Source organism: Narcine bancroftii, chromosome 7, assembly GCF_036971445.1.
Source record: "Narcine bancroftii isolate sNarBan1 chromosome 7, sNarBan1.hap1, whole genome shotgun sequence".
Classification (NCBI taxonomy): Eukaryota; Metazoa; Chordata; class Chondrichthyes; order Torpediniformes; family Narcinidae; genus Narcine; species Narcine bancroftii.
In genome coordinates, this window is record NC_091475.1 from 181,117,991 (window position 1) to 181,134,672 (window position 16,682).

The 16,682-nt window shown below is 37.7% G+C and overlaps 1 protein-coding gene across 8 annotated transcripts in view; it reads left to right on the top strand.

Annotated features, from left to right (window-relative positions):
* Positions 1–16,682, top strand: part of LOC138739469 (protein furry homolog) — a 446,682-nt gene that overhangs the window by 20,344 nt on the left and 409,656 nt on the right. For 3 of the 8 annotated variants that reach the window (XM_069891579.1, XM_069891586.1, XM_069891587.1), the window contains exon 1: positions 1,700–1,970. In XM_069891579.1, coding sequence (XP_069747680.1) covers positions 1,766–1,970 — 205 coding nt within the window. In that variant the 5' untranslated portion in view covers positions 1,700–1,765. Of the gene's footprint in view, positions 1–1,698; positions 1,971–16,682 lie in introns of those variants that run through there. The other 5 variants (XM_069891588.1, XM_069891589.1, XM_069891583.1 and 2 more) reach the window with 4 other exon arrangements.

Genomic DNA, 16,682 nt, shown 5'->3' on the forward strand with positions numbered 1-16,682 from the left:
TAGTACGCTGCCCAGCACAGGTGCCATCATCCTTGGCACAGACTCCGTGGTTGCAGGACTTTAAAAAAATACTTGGGTTCTCGAACATGGTGTTTAATGCTAACCAGGCATCAGGACCGGCCAGTAGAACCCTGCGGAGCAGCGCTGTGTCTCCACTCCCCGCTCTCCTGAGTCCACACCAGCAGTAGCGCCATTATTTTTTCCAAGTTCTAAACCACTAACTCTGCAGATCAAACAAAATCAAGAATCATGAAGATGTCAGTTTCAGCCATGCATCCACATTACCCACACTGGACATTTTAATCAAAATACTTAATGGTACATATCTAGTATACAATATATACATGTAAGTTTAAAACCACAGTGGATGTAAAATACAACATAATAATATTTAGAAACCTAGAATGAGAGATATAATGGTAGGTTTTTGAAGTGACGCTCAAGAGTAAAATTGGATTCGTGGCCTCTTATAGAAGCTACCTCTCTTTTTGGTTTCCTATATCTCTATGGTGAATTGTAAAAATGATAAGGAAACATTGAAGTCTTTGATAATCAGCCAAATTATGGCCCAGGATTGGTGAGCATGGCGACGGACCAGTGAGGGGTTCTGCTGCTGAAGAACACACAGGCAGTGGGCTGTTGGTGACTTGAGGCAAGGAACCCACGCAGGCTGGTGGCTGCCGGTGACTGCGGTCAAGGGATTCACATTGGGCTGCAGACTGCTGGAGACTGTCTCAAGAATTGGCTGAAGGGGAACCAGGTATTAGAACTGGATGCAAGAGGGTGCTGAAGGATTCCTGATCATGTCGGAGGTTTTGATCTGGATCTCGGGTTGCTGATGGTTTGGACTTGGCTCTGTGTGGCTGCAGAAGCACTGGAGGCAAATCTATGGACACTCAGCATCAGTAACTCTGATGGGACTCTCTTTTGCTTCTCTGTCTCTGACTGTAAGAGCACTTCAGGCAATTTCTGCTGATGGTGAATCTGTCTGCTTTACGGCAGATGAAAACAAATTCCAGTTAATATTACCTTCTTATTACATGACAATAAATTGAATCTTGAATCAAATGGTGGATTTGTAGGTAATATTATTACCCATCCTAAGCATTGCCATGAGCTAGTCTAACTCTTGCCATAAGCAATTTTAAACATAAGCTGTTTTAAGATGGCAGCTAATGTAGCACTCAAGTTATTCAAGTTCATTCTTTTGTTTGCTAATCATCATTGTAAGGAATTGTTAAATTTCTTTTGCCATACCTTGGTGATTTACCAGTGTTTAGAGCTTGCTAAGTATATATTACTTAATGTATGTTAGGCAACTTCTGACTACATTGTAAAGTACTGTGTCAGTGATAGACTGTACCATTTAATTCTGAGGGAATTAAAAAGTTGGATTGTTTGCATAAAGAATATGCCTACACAGTTTGCGAAAAATTTCCTGAAATTCTTTGAAATGTTGCAGTTATTGGCAGATTTTTGGAGTAGTTTGTGTAGAATAGGGGTTTAGTCATTTAATGTATGTGTATTTTTACTGCATTCTGAAACTATACACTGCTTGCTAGACTATTTTGTAATTCTACGCCTGAATAAAGCCTCGCCCATTAACCTGCTGGACTGCCCTAGCAAGTGCAGGAGCTAAGAATGTTTAGTAAACTGTGGACAAATCAGATAAATAGGCTTGCATATGTTGGAGGAACAAGATACTCTGAGAAATCCTTGTGAAACTGAGTTTACTTCCTGTTTTTCATTTAACAAGACTGTTTCAATGGCACTTAACAATATTAATTTAAACTCTGAGATCAAAGATGCTTTAAATTCATTCCAGAATGAATTCAATTCAAAGCAGAAAGTCGGTCTTCCACCAAAATCCTTGAAAGATGACGATAATGAAGAGAAAGATCAGAGAAGCCATCGGAATGTAGAGCAAATGCACATACGACGACCAAGGAAAAGGCCTTCAATTTTTCAAGGTAGGAGATCATTTTGGATGTCCAGTGATTTGAATGATTAAAGATTTCAATATATGCACAATTATGAAGATTTTATGTTTTGTTTTGTGGAGTGTTATTTGTTTGTACTTGTCTAAGATAATATTCAAATAATGAGATATTGGCTCAGATTAACAATGTACAATGTGTTGCCTATTTTTTAAAGAATGTTGCACCACAACTATTTGTATGCAGGAAGTTTTTAAAAAATCTGTTTATGGCCAAGTGATACTAATGGAAATTATCTGAAGTTATGTTTTTGCATTCCGCTTCTTCAGAGGAGCCTGAAGATTGTTGATAAGAGTGCTTACTTCAACGATTATCACAATGTGATCTGTGAGAACATTCTTGAATTATTGCAAACCATTGAAAGAACTTGAAAATTTAGATTAAATAATGTTTTTCATTATGCTATTAACTGTATTTAATTAAAAAATTTAAATAGTGGAGTCATGTTTTATGCAGTTTTCACATAAAAGAAACTGGTTCTTTCGCAGTATTTCTCATGGTAGGTCAGAAAATTAGGCTGACCGTCATGAAAGTGAGATAGTTGGAAAAGATAAGATTTGAAGTTTTGGTGAAGAAGGAGGGGATTTCAAGTTCAAGTTTATTATTATCGAACTGTATATATACAACCTGATGAAACAGCAATTCTCTGGACCATGGTGCACAAATATACATACACAATATAGGGAGTGGTCAATGGCATTAAAGATTGGTGATCCAGATCTCTAGAGGAAGACCAGGTATGACCTTTGGAAGGCTATCTCAGTAGCAAAGAGGCATTTCTGAGAGTCAGGTACTTGCCAGCTGTGGAAGGGATTACAAGCCATTACATCCTATAAGTCTGTGCCCACTGGAATCGCAATGGACACGACAAAATAACCACACAAGGTGTTTCTATAGTGAATCAAACGGATTTACTCTTCATCTTTTAAAAGCCATAATTTCGCACTCGACATGCGCTGACGTCATCACGCACTGACATCACATGGCTGGTTTGATGCCCTCTGGGAGTTGTAGTGCCACTCCATGGTGTGCCCCCTCCCCCACCAGAACCGGCAGAAAGGTTTGTCTGTCTTTTAGTTTGTCAGCCTCTGTGATGGACTGTTGGCTACTTCAGTGGGGAAGACTTGTCCACGTGAGCTTGTTAAAGCCTATCAATAATGAAAGACTGGTTTCCCTCCAATTCCAAAATACAGGTTGACATAGTTTGTCTGTGTATCCTTATAGGGCATCTGTAAAGGTTGACCAAGTGTTTCCCTTCGGATGAAGACATATTTGCAGTTTTTGAGGTCTTCAGGCACAAAATAAGAGTGTTCTCCATGTGATGATGGTGGTATAGAGGTCAATGTTCCTATGGTCTTCCTTAGCCTGCTCAACAGTTCCTTAGGATCATCACAGGAGTTGGAATGATAGGGGACAAACTCTCCTGGAACCACCAACAGTACACCGTACATGAACTCCGCAGATGAAACTTGGAGGTCCTCCTTTGGAGTTGTTCTAATGCCCAGTAATACCCAGGGCAGCTCATCAGCCCACTTGGGCCCTTTAACTGAGCCATCAAGGCTGATCTGAGATGTTGATGAAATCTTTCCAGTATTCTATTGGCATGGAGATGATAGACATTCATATGATGAATTGTTATACTAAGCGAGACAAGGCTGTCCACAATATGGAGGTAAATTGTGGTCCTCTATCTGAAGAAGCATGCACCGGTAAATCAAAACGAGACACTCAGGAACTGAGGAACAGCCAAGCACAAGTGTTTGTAGTAGCATCTACTATATGTATAGCTTTGAGCCATCGCATAAACCTGTCTATTACTGTAAAAAGATAATGGTATCCTCTTAAAACAGGAAGGGGTCTAATGACATCCATGTGGACATAAGCAAAACAGCGAGAAACTGCCGGGAAGGACTGCAGTTGAACTTTTGTATGCCGCTGAACTTTCACTTGCAGGACTTTGCCATTTGTGTAACATCTTTTTTAAGACCATGCCACATGAATCTGTCTGAAACCATATGAATGGACAATCTAATCAATGAATATGAGAGACCATGCACAGAGTCAAATACTCGACATTTCCATGATGCCAAAACTAGTGGGCATGATATATCACAGAGGAGTAGTTTGCCATTAACTCCAAACTGGACATCTTTCAATTGCAGGTTTGTGTTTCCAGTCTGATAAACATATGTTTCATGGTCATGTTCTTGGGCCGTGGCCAAAGCTGTGTAGTTAATCCCTTGAACTACAGATGAAACCTTGAGTGGAGCAGAGCGGGAAAGTTATATGAGTTTTCTTTCTTTTCTTTTTTCTTTGGTGAGATATTTTGGTCCTGCTTGTGTGGGTGCCATGGGAAGATGCTTCACTATGTGTGGTGAGGTGTTATTGGTATGTTTTTTAAATGATGGCTAATTTAAATTTTGCTACTTTTAATGTTAGTGGGCTTAATAATCCGATTGGCGTATGTTAAAAAATTGAAGGGTGATGTTATCTTTTTGCAAGAGATACATTTGACTGAGAAGGAACATCAGAAATTTTTTTTAATTGGGTTGGACAAGTTATAGCATCTTCTTCTAATTTGAAAGTAAGAGGAGTGGCTATTTTGATTAAAAAGAAGTTATCCTTTAAATTGGAATCAGTTATTAAATCAGCTGATAGGCTTTTGATTGTTAATTGTAAAATTTTTTCTGAGTGTTGGACTTTAATGAATATTTATGCTCCTAATGTAGATGATGACGAATTTATGTTGGATTGTTTTCTTAATTTAAATCTGGCAAATGATAAAATTATGGTAGGAGGTGATTTTAATTGTTGCTTAGATCCATTATTAGATAAATCTCCAAAATTAGTAATTATGACTAAAATGGCTAAACAATTGATGGTGTTAATGAAAGATATGAATTTAGTAGATATATGGAGAAGGTTAAACTCTAAATAAAATTTTTTCATTTTATTCATTTTGACATGATTCTTATTCTAGAATAGATTTACTTTTAGTATCAACACAATTGCAAGGCTGGGTATTGAAGGCTGAATATAAGAGCAGGATTTTGACTGATCATTCTTTGCTATTAATAATGTGTACTGATTCAGATCGAATTGAGAATGTTTATCTTTGGAGATTTAATTCTTTATTGTTGAAAAATGCCGAATTCTGTAAATTTATAAGGGATCAAATACACCTTTTTGAAAATAAATATAGATTTAGTTGATATAAAATGTGTTTTATGGGATGCTTTAGAAGCTTATTTAGGGGACAAATTATTAGTTATACTGCTAAAATTAAGTACATAAGATTGGAGGAGGAGATTGAGATTTTGAAAAAGGATTTACAATGAAATTCTACTGAAGCTAAGAAAGTATATTTAGTTAATATGAAGTTACGATATAATTTTTTACAAACATAAATTTGAGAAATTATTGCATTGAACTAGACAGAGGTATTATGAATTGGGCGAAAGACCTCATAAAGTATTAACTTGGCAGTTAAAAACGGAACAAGCTTCTAGTACAATAAATGCAATTAAATATGATTCAATGGTTACATATAAACCTCAAAAAAATTAATGATGTGTTTTGAAAATTTTATGAAAAATTATATATATTTCTGAAGTATTGGAGGATGAGGCCAAAACTGATAATTTTTAAATCTGATTTGGATTTACCTCTTTTGAGTGATAAGGATATTAGGGTTTTGGACGCTTCCTCTATTGCTAAAGAAGTAATAGATGCACTTCGATCTATGCCTAGTGTGAAGTCTCCAGGAGATGACAGTTTTACTTCTGAATTCTATAAAGAATTTCAGGATTTATTAATTTCCTTATTGATGGATGTATTGAAACAGGCAACAGAGGTTCATTCTTTTCTGGATTCTTTTTCTAAAGCAATGATTACAGTTATTCTTAAGAAAGATAGGGATCCATTGAAAGCAGAGTCTTATAGACCTATTTCTTTATTAAATGTTGATTATAAAATTGTGCTGAAGGTTCTAGCTAACAGGTTAGCTAAATATTTACCAGGTTTAATTTTTGTAGATCAAGCGAGTTTTATTAAAAATTCAGCAGATAATGATGTGAAGTTGATTTCTTTAATTAATGTTTCTCGTGAGGAATCTAACCTACCAATGGTTATTTCTCTTGATGCAGAGAAGCCCTTTCATAGAGTAGAGTGGAGTATTTTATTTAAAGTTTTGGAGAAATTTAACTTTGGCCCTTTTTTTATTGGTTGGATTAAGGTCTTATATAGAAGTCCTACTCTTAGAGTTGTGACAAATGGACAGTTATCTTCACCTTTTATGTTAACTACATTGACTAGGCAAGGCTGCCCTTTGTACCAGCTCTATTTACATTGGTTATTGAACCTTTGGCTCAGATGATTAGACAAAATAGTAATAATGAAGGTATTAAGGTGAAATTTGATGAATTTAAAATAAACTTGTTTGCAGATGATGTTTTGATATATTTAACAAAACCTTTGAATTCATTGATGAATTTGCATGATAGACTGGAGCAGGGTGGTGAAATATCAGGTTATAAAATTTTTTAAAAAGATTTAAATACTTTGGTGAGGAAATTTTTATGGAAAGATGAAATGATAAGGGTATCATTATAGAAATTAACTTGGAAGTATGAATTAGGAGGCTTGCAACTCTAACTTTCAAAATTATTATGAATCAGCAAAATTTAAATTTATTAATAGGATGTTTGAAGTGGATAAACCTTTGATATGGGCTGATATTGAGTTATCTCAGATTGGTGAGAGGAAGATGGATCAGTTTATTTATTGATGGAATCCTAAATTGTTTTTTAAATATTTTTTATTTTTCACACTATGAACCATACTGACCAAAATACACATAAACATTTCCCTCTTGAATATACACAGTGTCATTTTCTCCCCTTTTTCCCCCTCCCTCCTTCCCACCCCCCACCCCCTCCCCACCCACTAAACGTTCAACATATACCAGGGGTGTCAAACTCAAATTCACAGAGGGCCAAAATTAAAAACTTGGACCAAGTCATGGGCCAAACTAAATATTTATCTGCATGTTTTCTCTTCTTTCAACATTTGTAATGTTAAACTTTTTCTTATTAAAATAAATGGTTAATAATAGTTTTGGTTAAACTCTTTCCAGAAGAAGCATTAACAAATGAGAAATAAAATATTCAATAAATAATATTTCTCTATAGCCTTTAAGCTCCTTTAAAATGTATTTTTTTTTCACAAGCCAACAAGTCAAAAAAATAACAACTTGCTTCAATGAAAATCCAATCTTTCAACTATGAACAGTCCAAAGTGAACCAAAGAAAATATTAATCCAAGCTTAGCTTGCTACACTGTGATTTACTCTGATGCACCTGGGTCTAAACCAGATACTTGGCATCTCTTCTTAGATGCAAGTTCATCAAACTCTGGGGTCAGACTCTGAGCTGAGGAAATCCTCAGGACTGAATGAAGGTGCTCGTCAGTAAGACGACTCCTGTGTGGTGTTTTGTTTATCTTCATCAAAGAGAAGAGTTGTTCACAGAGATACGTGCTGCCGAACATTGACAGCATTTGAGCAGCTTGTGCACAGAGTTGGGGCAGTGTGTCGGGAAGGAACTGTGGGAACTGCGCAGCACCGACAGAGTCATACTTTGACTTGAGCGTGTCATTACACTGGAGCTCAATCAGCTCCATTTGGAGGTTGGTTGGAGTGCTTGTCATGTCAACCGCAAACAGATGGCTGAGTAGTTCAAATCTGCATTTCTGGGCTTCAAAGTCAGCAAATTGTCAGGAAAACTCCACACAAAGTACGCTTAGTTTTTCAGCAAACTCTGCACTGGGCAACACAGCAGGTGAGATCTGTTCTTTCATAATTTGGCAGCACAGAAAATGAGCCATGTTTCCCTGCAGCATCTGAGTCTCCCACAAGCACAACTTGGTTCTAAAAGCCCTCACTGCGCTGTACATGTCTGTAATGACGTGCCCTCATCCCTGAAGCTGCAGGTTTAGCGCATCGAGATGGCTCACGATGTCACACAGGAATGCCAGCTCACATTGAAACTTTTTATCCCTGAGCTCTGTTGTGTCTTTGCCTTTGCTCTCCATAAACAGACATATTTCTTCACGCAGCTCAAAGCATCTCTTCAGTACTTTTCCTCGGCTAAGCCATCGCACCTCTGTGTGATAGGGCACGTCTCCTTATTCTGACCCTAACTCCTCCAGAAAGGACTTGAACTGGCGGTGATTTAAACCTTTGGCTCTTATGAAGTTAACTACTCGAGTTACAGTGTTCGTAATATGCTCCATTTTCAAGGCTTTGCCACACAAGGCTTCCTCGTGGATTATGCAGTGGTAAACTGTAAGATCTCCTGCATGATTCTCCCGCATCTTTTCCCGAATCCTGCCCACCAGTCCACTTTTCTGACCGCACATCGCGGGTCCACAATCTGTTGTTAGTCCCACAAATTTATCCCAAGGCAGCATCATTTCATTGAGACATTTGGACACCTCCTCGAAGATCTCTTTACCTGTGATTGTGCCATGCATGGATTTTAATCCTAAAAGTTCCTCTGTAATGGAAAGTTTTGTGTCCACTCCACGGATGAATATTGATAGCTGGGCAGTATCTGATGTGTCGCTGGTCTCGTCTACAGCAAGTGAGTATCTTTCCCCTTCTCCTTCAGTTGTTCTTGTAGATTAGTAGCAAGCTCACAAGCACGCACAGCCACGGTGTTTCTGCTCAGGCTCACATTTAAAAGCGCTTGCTTTTTATCTGGGCAAATGACATCGCAAACTTTGAGCAGGCACTTTTTAACAAACTCTCCCTCCGTAAGGGGCCTGGCTGATTTGGCAATCTCTGCGGCCACAATAAAACTAGCCTTTATAGCAGCCTCACTTTGGAATTCTGCTTTGGTGAACATAGTTTGCTGTAAAACCAGACTTCTTTTCATCTCCTCCACCTTCTGGAGCTTTTGCTTCTCGTTCAGATCCTTATACCTGTCCTGGTGTTTTGTTTCATAGTGTTGTCGTATGTTATATTCTTTAACTACAGACACGCTGGCTCCACACACAAGACAAACAGGTTTGTCTTTTAAAATGATGAACATATTGTCTCCCTCCCACCTGTCTTGAAAGGTCCTGTTTTCTGTCTTTCGTTTGGCCATTTTTCGTAAGGGGTTTATTACATGTGAGTTGGGCGACAGGTCGCAGATGCTAATGAAAGTAAGGAGAGGAGGTGGGGGCGATTAGCGGGCTGATGGGCCGGCACCAACGCATTTGCAAAGCATTCTGGGATTTGTAGTATTAGCTGTGCATGCGCTATACTGGCGCGGCGGCCAGCGCGCCAGCTCTAATACATATTTGATATGATCTTGCGGGCCAAATATAATTATATCACAGGCCAAATTTGGCCTGCGGGCCTGAGTTTGACATGTGTGACATATACAATACATGTAACCCATTAAACAATGTCATCACACAATGAAAATAAACAAGAAAATTGTGTCATCTACTTTTACACACTGGGTCAGTTCATTTCGTCTTCTTCTCATTCTGTCATTTTGGTGGTGTAGGACCTCTCTGTTGTGTTCCATTTACGGTTCCCAAATTTGTTCGAATACTGTGATGTTATTTCTTAAATGATATGTTATTTTTTCCAATGGAATACATTTATTCATTTCTATGTACCATTGCTGTATTCTCAGGCTATCTTCTGATTTCCAGGTTGACATTATACATTTTTTTGCTACAGCTAAGGCTATCATAATAAATCTTTTTTGTGCTTCATCCAAATCGAGGCCAAGTTCTTTACTTCTTATATTACTTAGGAGAAAGATCTCTGCATTTTTTGGTATGTAATTTTTTGTGATTTTATTTAATACCTGATTTAGACCTTCCCAAAACTTTTCCACTTTCTCACATGTCCAAATTGCATGTACTGTTGTTCCCATTTCCTTCTTACAGTGAAAACATCTATCTGATACTGTTGGGTCCCATTTATTTAACTTTTGGGGCATGGTGTATAGCCTGTGTAACCACTTATATTGTATCATGTGTAACCTCGTGTTTATTGTATTTCTCATAGTTCCATAGCATAGCTTTTCCCATCTTTCATTCTTCATCTTTATGTTTAGATCTTGTTCCCATTTTTGTTTGGGTTTACAGCTTGTTTCCTCATTCTCTTTCTCTTGCAGTTTGATGTACATGTTTGTTATAAATCTGTTAATTATCATTGTGTCTGTAATCAAATATTCAAGATTGCTTCCTTCTGGTAACGTCAGCCTGCTTCCCAATTTGTCCTTCAAGTAGGTTTTCAGTTGGTGGTATGCAAACATTGTACCGTGAGTTATACCATATTTGCACTTCATTTGTTCAAAAGATAGTAATTTATTTCCCGAAAAACAATTTTCTGTTCTTTTGATCCCTTTTCTCTCCCATTCTCTAAAGGAAAGGTTATCTATTGTGAAAGGGATTAGTTGATTTTGCGTCAATATTAATTTTGATAGTTGGTAATTTGGTTTTTTTTGCTTTCCACGTGAATCTTCTTCCAAATGTTGAGCAGATGGTGCAGTACTGGTGAATTCCTATGTTGTACCAGTTTTTCATCCCACTTATATAGTATATGTTCAGGTACCTTCTCCCCTATTTTATCTAGTTCTAATCTGGTCCAATCTGGTTTTTCCCATGTTTCATAAAAATCTGATAGGTATCTTAATTGTGCTGCTCTATAATAATTCTTAAAGTTTGGTAGCTGTAAGCCCCCTTGTTTGTACCATTCTGTTAATTTATCTAGCGCTATCCTCGATTTACCCCCTTTCCATATGAATTTCCTTATTATTTTCATTAGCTCATTGACGAATTTCTCTGTGAAGTAAATTGGTAACGATTGAAATAGGTATTTTGTATCCTTGGGAAGATATTCATTTTAATGCAATTTATCCTTCCTATCAGTGTTAGTGGTAAATCTTTCCAATGTTATAAGTCATCTTGTAATTTCTTCATTAATGACTGATAATTTAATTTTTATAGATGGCCTAGATTATTATCTAGTTGAATACCTAGGTATCAGATTGTTTGTGTTTGCCACTTAAATGGTGATTCTTTCTTAAACTTTATGAAATCCACATTATTCATTGGCATCGCTTCACTTCTATTTGCATTGATCTTGTACCCCGATACTTCTCCATATTCCTTCAATTTCTTATGTAATTCTTTTATTGATAATTCTGGTTCTGTTAAGTATACTATGATGTCATCTGCAAATAGACTGATTTTATATTCCTTCTCTTTTATTTTTATCCCTCTTATTTTATTTTCTCTTCTTATCAGTTTTGCCAAGGGTTCTATAGCTACCGCGAAAAGTAAGGGAGATAGTGGACATCCCTGCCTAGTTGACCTGCTTAATTTAAATTGGTTTGATATATATCCATTTACTGTCATCTTCGCCAATGGTCCCTTATATAATGCTTTAATCCAATTAATATATTTCTCTGGTAAGTTGAACCTCTGTAGTACTTTGAATAAATAATTCCATTCTACTCTGCCAAAGGCTTTCTCTGTGTCTAAGGCAACCGCCATTGTTGGCATCTTGTTTCCTTGAACTGCATAGATTAAGTTAATAAACTTACAGGTATTGTCCGTTGTTCGTCTTTTCTTAATAAATCCAGTTTGATCTAGTTTTACTATTTTTGGTACACAGTCGGCCAATCTGTTTGCTAATAGTTTAGCTATTATCTTATAATCTGAGTTGAGTAGAGATATTGATCTATACTCTGCTGGTGTTAGTGGATTTTTCCCCATCTTTGGTATTACCGTAATTATTGCTGTTTTGCATGAATCTGTGTTTCTTCAGTATGGTTCATTACTTCCAGGAGAGGAGGAATTAATAAGTCTTTAAATGTTTTATAGAATTCTATTGGGAGTCCGTCTTCTCCCGGCATTTTATTGTTTGGTATCTTTTTTAATATATCCTGTATTTCCTCTATTTCAAATGATTTTATCAATTTGTTTTGTTCCTTTTCTTGCAATTTTGATAGTTCAATTTTAGTTAGAAACTCATCTATTTTGTCTTCTTGCCCTTCGTTCTCAGTTTGATATAATTGTTCGTAGAATTCCTTGAAGTTTTCATTGATCTCCATTGGGTTATATGTAATTTGTTTGTCCTTTTTCCTTGATGCCAATACCGTTATTTTAGTTGGTTCTGTTTTAAGCTGCCAAGCTAGTATTTTGTGCGTTTTTTCTCCTAGCTCATAATACTTCTCCTTTGTCTTCATTATGTCCTTCTTCACCTTGTATGTTTGTAGTGTTTCGTATTTTATTATTTTGTCCATCAATTCTCTTCTTTATGTTGTATCTTCCCTTGTTGCTAATTCTTTTTCTGTACTTGCTATTTCCCTTTCCAGCTGTTCTATTTCCCGATTGTAGTCCTTCTTCTTAGTTACATAACATTATCTGCCCTCTGATGAACGCTTTCATTGCATCCCATAGTATAAATTTATCTTTAATTGATTCCATATTTATTTCAAAGTACATTTTAATTTAGTACTCAATGAATTCTCTAAAATCCTGTCTTTTAAGTAGCATGGAGTTTAATCTCCATCTATATGTTCTCGGTGGGATGTCCTCCAGTTCTATTGCTAATAACAGGGGTGAGTGATCCGATAATAATCTAGCTTTATATTCTGTTTTTCTAACTCTTCCTTGGATGTGGGCTGACAACAGGAACAGGTCAATCCTTGAGTATATGAATATTCCTTCTCCTTTGGATGTTGTCTCCTCCATATATCCAAAAGTTGCATTTCCTGCATCGATTTAACCATAAATTTGGTTACTTTGTTCTTTCTGCTAGTCTTTTTTTCCAGTTTTATCCATCTTTGAGTCCAAATTAAGGTTATAGTCCCCTCCTATCAGTATATTCCCCTGCGCATCTACAATCTTCAAAAAGATATCTTGCATAAATTTTTGATCCTCTTCATTAGGTGCATATACATTGAGCAAATTCCAAAATTCTGAATATATCTGACACTTTATCATTACATACCTCCCTGCTGGATCTATTATTTCCTCCTCTATTTTGATTGGTACATTTTTATTGATTAATCTAGCTGCTTCTCTGGCTTTTGAATTATATGATGCTGCCGTTACGTGCCCTACCCAGTCTGGAATCCTAAATTGTTGATTAATTATAATTTACCTATGTTGAAACACTTAATGGATTTATGGTATAAAAAAAGATGAAGTTATAGGTTCTCAAGGTAAAATTTCAGGTAAAACTCCTTTGTATCAAAATAAGCTTTTGTTTTACTCTTAATGATCAAATTTTAAAGCTATGGGATCAAATGGGTATTAAATTGGTGCAAGATTGTTATGAAGCAGGGTATTCATTTATTTTCAAAAAATTAAAGAGAAATATAATATATCTTCAAATACTCTTTTCTCTTATTATCAAATAAAAGCATTATTGTTGGATAATTTTGGATGTACTTTAGAATTACCTAGACAATCTAAGTTTGAAATTTTACTTACTGAAAGTGGCAACAAAGAATTTATATCTGAGATGTATGCTTTATTACAGAATAAAATAATTAAGCCAGATATTCATAAATTTAGATTAAAATGGGGAAAAGATTTAGCTACCACAGAGTTACTCATTTTTACATTTTATCAAATCTCTAAATTTCCCATACTCCGTTGAGGAAGTCCGGACCATGACTAAAAACTGTTAGGTCTGTGCTGAATGTAAACCCCAGTTCTACCGGATAGACAAAGCACATCTGATCAAGACTACCCACCCCTGCGAGCACCTCAAAATGCTTTCAAGGGACCCTTCCCTTCCTCCAACCAGAATGTCTACTTCCTTAGCATTATCGATGAATTTTATCTTCAGTTTCCTCTTCACCATACCTTGCTTGGATATGACCAAGGCCACAGTTATCAAGACCCTCGAGAATATCTTCACTCTCTTTGGGTACCCTGGCTTCATCCACAGTGACTGTGGTGCATCATTCATGAGTGATGAGTTGTGGCAGTACCTATTGACTATGGGCATCACCATGAGGTGGAGCTTCAGCTACAATACTAGGGATAACAGGAAAGTAGAAAAGGAAAATGCCACAATATGGAAGACTGTCCCCCTAGCACTGAGGTCACAGGGTTTACCTGTCTCCCAATGGCAGGAAGTCCTCTCAGACGCACTTCACTCCATCCGGTCACTCCTATGTATGGCCACCAACAAGATTCCTCCAAACAGATATTTGTTTTCCTTAGGAAGTCTGCATCAGGGACCATGCTGCCTGCCTGGCTTACCTCCTCTGGACCAGACCTGCTATCGAAGCACATCAGGCAAACTAAGACTCACCCGCTGGTTGAGATGGTCCGTCTTCTCCAAGTGAACCCCCAGTATGCTTATGTTGCTTTCCCTGCTGTGCACATGAAGACACAGTCTTGATCCAGCACCTTGCTCCATTTGGAACCTCCCCTACCACCATTGACTTTCAACAGACAACCCTCCCCCCACTTCAATCTTAGGGGTCCCAGAGCCTGCAGCTGACCACCCCTTATTCCAGACTACTATTGTTGCAAACAATGTACCAGCTCCATATTCCCCCACCATCCCATGACAAACGGTTAACAGATCCACCTCACAAGCTGCTCAGGATGCTATGGTGGATCCCCAGTCACTCCCATGTCGCTCACTGCAACAAAGGAGACCACTGATAGACAATCTGTAAAATGAATATATGTATAGTTATTTCACCTTCTTTTCCCACCCTGCAGGACTCTTCTTAAAAAGGAGGGATGAATGCAGTAAACCACTGTTGTGCCATGTTTGGCTTCTGTCAGCTGGACACTGCTCTCGAGACTGATCCTACCCATAGCCCCTTGCATGTTCCCCTTTCTGTTTGCTTCGATCGGTTGATGAGGTTGTATATAGTCCCTGTCTTTAGTTAATAAAAGCATGAGTTTCACATTATCAACCTTTTGTGCTTATTGATGGTGCATCAGTAAGCAAACAGTGAGAAACTGGAGGAACTCAATGAGTCAGGCAGCATTCATGGGTCAGTCAGCATTTCAGATCTGGACCTATTATTGAGACTGAAGTAGGAAAGGTCATATCATGTATATCAAGAGGGAAAGAGAAATGAGGGGCAAGGTGAAGTTGGGGAAGAGGTTATATGGAGATAGGGTATTGGACAAAAGATGGAGAGTCAACTAGGTGGAGAGACTATGGAGTGGTGGTGGGAGGGAGGGGGTTGGAGATAGAAACAACAGAAAGAACAAGAATAGATAAAAAGAGAGATGGAAACAGTGGAAATTACAGATGAGGGTTTCCTCATTTTAAAAATTGATATACATGCCTTTGGTTTTAAGGCTTAGAGTAAATTGATATGTTGTTCCTCAAGTTTATGTTTGGCCTCACCTGATGATGGACAGACATGCCTGTGTTGGAATACTGAGGGGCATTGAAATAGTTGGCAACAGGAAGTTCAAGGTTTGACCCAGAAAAAGTGTGCAGGTGTTCCGCCAAGTGATCACCCAATCTGTGTTTGGTCTCACCGATATAGAGAAGGCCACAAATGCAGATTAGTTTGAGCAATGTACATGAAAGGTTCTGCTCTACCTGGAAAATATCTTTGTGGCCGTGGGTGGGGATAAATGGGGACAATTTTTTTTCTAAGATTACTGTAGAAAGTGCTTAAGGGATGGAAAGTAGAATAGAGAGAGAAGAGTAGATCAGGGAGCCTCAGTGACATTACCATTCTCACTTACATCCAGGAAACTTATCCCAACATCTCAGCCCTTTACCTTCATGCAGGGCCACAAGCAGATCTTGGTGAAGCACATGCTTTACATTTCATAGAATATAGAACATTACAGCTGTGCCTTCCCTCCCTTCTCCACCTATTATCTCCTGCCTTTGCGACTATGGTATGTTCCTCCCCCCGTGGCTCCCCCTTTCTATTTGGGTGCCTACTGACATTTTTTCATTCCTTGATGAAGGGCTCAAGCCCAAAATGCTGGTTATGTATCTTTATCTTTGCAATATAAAGTACACTGTTTAACCTGCTGAGTTTCTCCAGTATTTATTAGAGGGGACATATCAAAAGAGGATTACTGACATAATCTGGCAGATACTGTGCATCCTTTAGGACGCAGTCAGTGGCAGTACAATTGAGTTTTCTTTGCTATTACATCCTGAAAATCCCCAGTGGGAATCCATTCTGTGCCCTTGTGCCATTATTGTTCTTTTATAAGTTGTTTTCAGCAGGGAGAAATGCTGAAACCTAACTCAAAAATCTTATGGAGCTTTGTTGTAGAAGTGATGAAATTTATTTAGTGAGGCTCATCAGGGATAGTATCACAGCTGTAAGAAGGGAGGTAATTGTGGAGGGATTAATTACTGAGTCAGTGTGGGTGGAAGTTAGAAACAGGAAGGTAATGATCATTCTGTTGGGAATATCCCATAGGCCCCCAATAGCCAAAGGGCCATTGAAGGGTAGATACCTTGGCATATTATGGAAATATGCAATAATGACAGGGTTGCTGTTATGGGAGACTTCAGCTTCCTTCATATTGACTGGCACCTCTATATCTATATCTATTTCTCAGGTTGATTGGATGAATTTATGTCAGAATAGTGTGACTAAAATTGGAAATGTAAGGTAATTCATCAATTATATTTAACTCTGGATAAATTAAGGA